An 8,861-nucleotide genomic window follows, 5' to 3' on the forward strand; every position below is an offset into this window, starting at 1 on the left:
GTCTAAGCCACACAGCTATTAGATAATGAAGTAAACGACAATCAATGATGACCGCTAGCGCCAGTTATAACCTTCTTCTTCACGACAGCTTATTCTGTTTTACCCGCATGTATTGTGGAATCTTCTACCACTCCTCTATTTTAGTTTACATTGCACCGTACAGCTCGATTTACGCGTTCTATTATTGCCAGTAACAATACCATACTCAAAATAACAAAACAAGGGATTCCCCGACACTGTAATAATATAATATATTTGAAGAGGCAATTCACTAAATACTTACGTCATCAAAATTGTCCAATGGTGACCCTCGGTAGGTGTTTCGCCTTCGCCTTCGCTTTTTACTTCAACTTAGTACATTTAAGTAGTAAACAAATCCTCACTGGTTAGTTGAGGTATCGAGAAAAGCTGTTAAAGCATTGACAGGTTAGTCTGCTTGCTTAATTGGTACTTTTACGTCTTTTACGTCTTTGCAACAATCTGATTTTCGAGTTCACACATATAATTCTCGTAATTCTCTTGAGTGGTATTTCGCGCTTGTGTGAGTGGCGTGATCGAAAGTGGGTCCTGAGGCGGGTGAAATATTCCTTCAGTCCTTTTTGTGTTAGACGTCAATTCCAGACATTTAACGTCACTGTAGTCTCTTCCGAATTTGTATGTGTAAATTTCAAGTGTTGATTGTAGATATATTGATTTTTTTTGCCCAATATTTGAACCATATTCCGTGTTCCTTGATACATGGCAATCTCCCAGACGTGATGACATTACAACAACCCAGTACGCTATACCAACTTCGCCCATTCTTGGTTTGGACACACTGACTTACCAAATCACAACTCATTAGTGAATGAGACTAGTGGTTTTAACCTCCACGTCGGGCATATGGGTATACTCACCCTAAAGTGCTAGACCCCGACTTTTTTTTCTGTGTTGGTGTTCAACCACCAGTATGATTTGAACTGGCATTTGAACTTGCGTTTCAAGTGACATTTTGCCTAAAAACAAAACCGTTAATTGTTTCAAGTTTCGCGTTCTCAAACTGGTCGCTTTCAAGTATGATATGATGTGATATATAATGAGCCAAGGTCATTAACCTTTTATTTCTTCGCGTTAGATATGTATTGCGAATCGCTAACTGTTAATGAAGGTCAATATTTACGTTTAATGAAATTTGACAAGTACATCAGTAAATGATATCCACCTTTCTCGTTTTAATTTGTAGCTATAACTGATTATGACGTTGAGTGTTGTTTTACTAAATACTCTAATCCTCCCACAACATATACGTTGACAAAGGGTACAGGTGAATTTCAATACAAATACTTTCGGTATTGCTGTACCATGAACTGACAGAATTATATATAGGGTCATGTATCAACAATGCACCGTGCTAGAACACTATCTCTCGGTCGGCACCGCGTGGAATGTTTCGGAGCAGCCAAAGATTGTATCATTGAAGCGGGCGACAGCGGAATGCTTTGCTTTGTACGGCGGTCCGAGTTAAGTTCCACGGTAACAGAGTCGGTGGTTTACCTTGGCTAAACAATGGCGTGTTTATATTTTATACCTCCATTCAAATTTGTCACCCCCACTCAAAATTGCTTAACATTTTTGTTCACGTATGCTTATAAAAGAAAGCCGACAGAAACAGGTAAAATTAAGTACTGTATTCATCACTCCGAACGGGATATTGGAAAACTGACACCAATTAAATTACTATATAATGACATATTTTACGGAGTAAATTAATTAATGATCAATTAAATAGTCGATTAATTAATTAAAGAACAAATAAAAAAAGTATTTAATCTATCGATCAATCCATTCACTAAACTTTGATTAACGCTTCCATTTTATATTATTTCTCGAAGTTACAACACATAATTAATATAAGATACTGAATTAATATTTGAAAAGACGGCAAAGAGAAAATTAGTAACAATTTAATTGTACGGGTGTGATTCTGCCCAGCCCTAGATCGTCTTGTGCCGGCATGTAGGACGTAGTCTTGCTGCACCAAGGCGACATGCTGGGACGCAGCATTCATTGTTCATAGCGAGGGCACCTTAATAAATAGTGCCTACTTTCGTGTCTTGTCACTACACGAATTCTCGTCATTGTTCAACTCTGCACTTTGAATTGGGCGCGTCATTTGGACAGTAAAACTTCTCTGTGTAGCAGCTTCCTGTACTGGGACGCAGAGTGGAGGCTATGGGTGGACTGGCTGGTTGATATTCCTCCGCATACTAGACTCAGCTTATTTACATATGCAGTTTTCTAGCATGTATATAAACAGTCGACACACTGACTTAACGACCTTATACGCTAAGTGGATGGTAGAGCGAGGCTATATGCATTGCACGTATACGGACTTCATGATTTGAAAGGCCAAGCACGGAGCCCACAGAGGCAGGATTATCTACTGTTTTATTTTAATGTGATCAACAATTTACCCGTTTCTTACAGTATGGATATTTCTTCGATGTTAACCGTGGTGGGGTTGGTCGTGCTCATACTAGGCATGTCCATGGCTGTACCCACACCAACTACTACTACCACCACGAACAGTATTCTACGTACTACGGATATACTACCAGTGAACACTACCCATCCCGACGAGAACAGGACGATTGGGCTCTCCCGTGAACTGAGGAGTACAGTCAGTACATCTAGAGAACTTGCGAGTTTAAAGCAGTTATATTGTAGAAGTGGTTCTCATTTACAAATATTAAATGGAAGTATTTCGGGCACAAGAAAAGATCACGACAAATACGGTGAGTTATGCAATTTAATTTTAAATATACATATTGTTAATTACAACCTTGATATATCAATCGCGCTAGTGTGGTTCATTTTCTTAAGATTTCAGCAGAAACGTTGTAATTTTTATGTTAAGCATAATCCATGCGTGTATTGCATATATGCCCTCTTTGCCGTATCCCGTGCATCATCCTTCGCGACTGACGATGTTAAGTGTGTCCAGTACACTCCAAGGCGGGCGCCTGCCTGACAGCCTTCGGCGATGCGTGTGTTGAAGAAAAGTCTAAATTCTTGTCTTTCTTTCGGGTCTATTGCCACTCTTAATGTCGCGTACTCGGTTTTTGTGTGACACTGCTGTCTCGTGTCGGTCTTTATCTATTTATGACACATATATCTTTGACGCATCACTGGTTTGGGGTAGGATTTATTTCGGTAACTTTATTTTGTTTTTCGTTCTCGGAGACGTGTCTAATCACGATTTGTGGGGTGCTTTAAATCTCACCAATGACACAGTCACATGTTGGAGAAACCTAATCGAAGAGTTCCCGCGTTCCAGCATTTCGAATTATGCCAAGTAGGGAAAATGATGTCTCTCGGCGCCGATATTAGAATAATTTGTGTTCATTCATTCCGATTGGTTTGTCCGATTTAAACGAGCTCGCTCCTCGTGCTTGTTTGCACTCTATCAACTTTGACGGCGGTGTTTTGAGCACTCGTCATGTATACTACTCGGTTGTACTACCCACTTCAGTTCATGGGATATACCGCAATTGCAACGTGGTTAATACAAAGATCCCCATCGCCTAGTTGGTGAAATATTTTCCACGGTGGAGTCCCATGAGCATGCCAGGGCTTGCTTTGTTAAAACTATTGTGTTAAAAGTTCCAAGTTGTTTAAACGACAATGTAATGCGATAGAATGTATGTAAATTTCAGACCGCCTTTATGCGGCTCCACAAAGCAAAAACTCTCAAAGCCTAGTAACATCTACAGCAGAGATGTTAGCTCAAGTCCAAACGGTTCTCTCACTGATACAAATTGTCCTTGCCAACCACTGACCACTACGTTGAACTTAATCGGCCATTTTTTAAAGTCAGGGTTTCCTTTGATATTTTGGGGTGGAGGAGAAACGTGCCACAGTCATGACCACACGAGATATACACGTTCCAGACATTCGTTCGATGTCCTTACTTTAAGTTGAATAGTTCAAATTCCATTTATTTAGTTTCCACCAAATCCCACGTGTTTAGGTTACAATTGCTTGACAATGGCATATCAACAGTCAAAAATAAATAACCACAGTTCAATGACTGCGTACCATATCAGTTATCGGATCACAATAAATAAATTAATGCTATTCACGTTATGACAAACAGCTATTAACACCTCGTGCTGGGACACAACATTGTTTTTTTTTTGCATTGTGCAATTGGTCTTTCAAGCTCAGAACAGGTTGTATGATGCACACAGGTGTGTATACGAAATCGGTTTAAGATTCTGTGCAATGTAGGTGTAATAACAAATGGCGTATGCTTGGGCCTCCAAAAAATTCGGTCGTTGTAAGTATAGGAAATTCAGGGTCGTATATCAAAAATGCATGTGTCAGGTGTTTCCATCAACGGCGGCGTCTGTCTAGCAGACCGTCGCATGCACCCCATCCACTAAAACACGCGAACTTTATTTTATTGAAGGAACGGGGGACAAAGATCGTGGCCACCTCTCGTTTTTTAATGCCACGCTTGGCGAACATCAATGGTCCTCGCATGTAAATCAAGAGTGCATGTTGGGAGGGACAAGTGCTCCAGTCTTTGTTGCTTGTCAAGTGATACCCGCCAAAGGTTACATACACCCGATGGTTGTTGTGAGAGAAGTCCAGCATTATACCTAATCCAGCCTATCCATATAGAGCGTATAACGGTTACGATAAATGCAACAGCATCCCGTGCTGTGCGTCTTTCTAGTCACCGAAACGATCGGACATCAACGAGTTCATTGTCACGAAGAAGGAAAAAAAACGCATGCAATAAATGAACTCGACTCTATAACTCCAGGGTCAGCATCATCCATGGTCACGGTGTTAATTCCGTCAACAATTTCAGATCATTGGGAGGGGAGGGGGCGTCTGGTTCATGGTTAACATTACTTAGCGTAATAATGTTTTCTCGTTTTCACAAAGTGCATTCGACGAAGAGAAATTAGTGTGATACGAACATACACGGCGTGCTATACCTTTAAACCACACCTCTATAATCGGTGGCGAACTTGTGATAGTACCGCGACGTGACTTAGTAAACCTATTGAAAAGACAGTATTTAACTGCCATGGCATCCCGTCTGTCAAAGCCGGTTGAAAGGGTAACGACTTTTACTACCTGTTATAAACTTGAATTCAATATACCAAACTTCATAGATCCCGTAAAACAATTTACACATCGAGTCATTAAAATAAGCGAAGGGAACTGGACCGCGGTGGAAAAAAAGTATCTCATTCTCAGCAAACTAAGTGTTTCATTGCTATTGCTGACGTAAAAAAAGCACGTTGGGCGAGCCATAAAAATATTAGCGTAATAAATAAATTACTGATGTTCACCATCTGTGCGTAACCACCCGAAATGCGGGCCCTACTTTGTGAACGCACCGCTACATTTACTGAGCATTAATTTCTATGTGATTTTCTTTTCTTTCTTCACAGCAATTGTAAATGTCCTGTCAATACGAATACCAAGCATCGTGGCAATCAGGGGTGCTTACACCGGCTACTTCCTAGCAATGAATGAAATGGGGCAACTTTATGCATCGGTAAGTGCCACAAAACCTTCCCTTGTTTGTTTGTTTGCACGAAGTCTTTTTTTTTTCTCGGGTTCCCAATTTGGCTTTCCCACGCATTATACGTGCATGCATATACGGGGATTTGTTACAACACTGACACTGGCTGGTCAGCATTTTTCCACGCATATATATTACTGTGAATGTCAAATATAGCGTGGCAATTTTCTGCATTACACCACTGTATGGCGCTATAACACTCTCGATGTTCTCCATCAACATGAAATATCAACTAAAGATTTTAGTTCGATTTCGGCTTATTTTTTAATTTATTCAAAGCAAGAGGAATATTTATCCAGCACACTTTGACATACACAGAGTAACTGTGTTGTGCATACGAGGAAAATATGTCATCGATATCTTTTACGTTTGATTTCGTTATTAAAGGGCGGTAGTCGTCGCGCCACGCATGCGCGAAATATATGGGTCTCATATAAACAAAGATGGCGACTTTGACTGTTGCGCAGATCAACGAGTACAAACTGAGACGTTACCAAGCTTTAATTATGTATTTTATTAGGTGTTTAGAAGGTATCGAGCGGTATTTAGTGCTAGTTGCGACAAATGTCGCACATGCGCAACGCGACGACTATCGCCCTTTAAATTACTAAGAATTGTCGAATAATATATACATTTACCTCAAATAAGTAATTGTTGCGCTATAATCTGTTCATTGGAGACTCGTGTTTCTGTGTGTGGATTGATTGTTCGAAGCTTGACACTGGTGGCGGCCACCTTCGTCCAACTACATGTATTAGGATATTATCTTGGTATACGTGGCCGTGGTACAGGTACTGCTTACATTGTGATTATGGCGTGGAGCAGATGAACCACTGGTTCTGTGCCTGTTTCTAACAGTGTGCGTCCTCCCGGTGAATAACTCAACCTGAAGCACACATTGTCAAGGCGATTACGGTGTTGCTGTCGGTGTCAAGTGGACCGGAGTAATTTCACATTTGTGCTTGTACATACATGAATATACCTTACAAAGGGGTTAATTTTACTTGTGATTGTTTTTCCACAGAAGAATTTAACTGAACACTGCCACTTTAGAGAAGTGATATTGGAAAACATGTACAACACGTACGCATCAGCCAAGCATCCAATGCGCAGTGACCGGGCAAGGAGGAGAAAAGAAAACAAAAGGAGGAAAGATAGTCGGAGAAAGAGGAAAAAGCACAGGAAAGAAAAGAAGAGAGACAGAAAAGACAGAAAGAACTGGTACGTGGCTTTGGACAAGAATGGGGAGCCGAGGATAGGTCCCAAATCTAATTCAAAACAGAAAATGTCGCAATTTCTTGCAAGGCCGGTGGATCTCCAAAAATTGTCACCTAGGTTTATGAAGTCGTACCAGAATTAACTCCCTTGCCTGGAAACAAACGACTGTAGTTATAAAGAGACATACGCAATTTCTTGAACGTTTACTGTGGATATTTTGTACATAATTGTAAGATAACATTCTATTAAGTGAAGTAGACAAAAATACATTTTACTGTTGGTGATGACGTGGACCAATATCTGCTTTGTGTGTGTGCCCAGTGTTGTGTGTATACGACGCGAGTCCCGTATCCATGGAAACAACAACGTGCGTCCACTGCTTCCAATCATCAAAACTGAAACGAATTCAGAAATGGCTGAAATGAAAGACGTCTTTAAGAAAGTATGAAAAACTTGTATATGCTTGTATGTATTTATTTTTCTATTCAAAGAAGAAATATTATTTATTTATTTATTTACAAAGAACAAAATCGTTTTTTTTTCTTCATCAAGGCAACATTATTTTGCCTTCATTAACACCGAATCATGTCTTCAACAAGTGCGTTCGTTTTGGAATGCATACGTGGGGGTTCAGCGACATGTTGGTTTCACTAAAATACATGTATATGTGGGATAACTTAGGCGAGACCATTATTTACAGGTTGGAAAGTCTCCGTGTTAGAACAATACGTAATACTGTTTTTTTTAAATATTTATTTGCTTCTGCGCAGTGAATTTTTTTTCGTTAATGCTATGCAATCAGTGAACCGAAATCCATCCGGATAATAACTTTATTGCTACGCCATACGTGTGGCGCTGTCACAACTTAAAGTTAGTCGCACATTTGTATCATCGTTCATACAACCACGTGTGTGGTCGTTTCGGCAATCATGACGTGTGAACAGACACGAGTCACATGGGTAGATGTAACTCGTCCCACCCAGCATGAACATATTTAACCCCACGTACCTCATTTTGATTTCCCGGAACGCATATCGGTCACGTGCTAGTAATCAACGTATCGACAAGAGTTATTTGATTGTATAAAAATGGTATGAATTCAAGGAATAATTTTGAAAATATTATACATTTTATACAGAGGTCGAGTTAACACTATTGCAAGTAGATCCGTAGCTAGGGTTCAGAACACAAAATCATGGAATTTCAAAAAAATTATACTTGTATGACGTCATAACACACTGCCTGCCAGTTCTGAGATTTACTGAAGAACATACTGCAATATTTTCTTTTTTTAACCAATAAAATGTGCGCTTAAATGTGAGTTACATTGTCCGTGTGTTATTATTCACTGCACCAATCGCATCGACATTGTCTGTGTTACGCTTTCAACTTTCAAATATGACAGCCCATACCCACATTTTCTCATATTTTTAAAATCACAGCCTCGCTTTCGTCACAAACTACCGAGATTATGACAATGAATCTTTTATCGGCAGAACAATCACTAATATTCACCCATGGCCAAGACAATACGAGTATACATCATTTCTTTATTTTTTTACCCACGATTTAACACTTTTCAAATGTACGTTTGGCATTTTTGAAGAATACAAGAGTAAAAGATTTTCATTGTTGAAGTGCATGTTTTGATGTAAAGTTTTCAAAAATGTCAAACTTGTATTTTTATCGAAAAAAAGTGCAAGCCTTCTCAGCTCAAAGTCGGGGTTTAAAATGTGCCTACAATGCAACCATGTGTATTAGTTTGGTTGGCTATAGCTTCTAAAATTGGATAACTTTAGAGGCAAAAAAAAAAACACTGAACCAAGTTTTGAGCCGAGTCCAAAACTCGTGTAGCCATAATTTGTTATACATATTTGGTAAAAAAAATACTGGTAATAGTTTTGACTCAGTGTACGGTCATTTGTTCAATTTGGGAAGTGCCAATTCTTAATCAATCAGTGGAGACAAAAGAATTAAAGTCATTTTAACTGAATCTCTTTTATCAAAATAAAACTTGGCTACAAAATAACGTATTCCGTTCAGTGTCAACTATCGGCAA

At 39.4% G+C, this 8,861-nt stretch overlaps 1 protein-coding gene across 2 annotated transcripts; it reads left to right on the plus strand.

The window, feature by feature from the left end:
* Positions 1 to 396: 396 nt before the first annotated feature.
* On the plus strand, positions 397 to 8,123 carry LOC100313599 (FGF13-like protein). 2 transcript variants are annotated; one of them, XM_078008662.2, is made up of 4 exons: positions 397 to 426; positions 2,467 to 2,774; positions 5,451 to 5,557; positions 6,609 to 8,123. In XM_078008662.2, exons 2-4 carry the CDS (start codon positions 2,468 to 2,470, stop codon positions 6,942 to 6,944), a joined length of 750 nt encoding a protein of 249 aa, XP_077864788.1. In that variant the 5' UTR covers positions 397 to 426; position 2,467; the 3' UTR covers positions 6,945 to 8,123. The 2 variants fall into 2 exon arrangements, with proteins under 2 accessions (XP_077864788.1, NP_001161536.1); NM_001168064.1 differs by lacking the exon at positions 397 to 426 and having other exon boundaries at positions 2,294 to 2,774.
* Positions 8,124 to 8,861: the final 738 nt, after the last annotated feature.

This window comes from Saccoglossus kowalevskii, chromosome 4 (genome assembly GCF_978046115.1).
Source record: "Saccoglossus kowalevskii chromosome 4, keSacKowa6.1, whole genome shotgun sequence".
In the NCBI taxonomy this organism is placed as follows: domain Eukaryota; kingdom Metazoa; phylum Hemichordata; class Enteropneusta; family Harrimaniidae; genus Saccoglossus; species Saccoglossus kowalevskii.

Coding starts and splice junctions, on each gene's coding strand:
- LOC100313599 (XM_078008662.2), top strand. CDS start 2,468: ATGGATATTTCTTCGATGTTAACCGTGGTGGGGTTGGTCGTGCTCATA. Junction 2,775..5,450: donor AAAAGATCACGACAAATACG/GTGAGTTATGCA, acceptor CTTTCTTCACAG/CAATTGTAAATGTCCTGTCA. Junction 5,558..6,608: donor TGGGGCAACTTTATGCATCG/GTAAGTGCCACA, acceptor GTTTTTCCACAG/AAGAATTTAACTGAACACTG.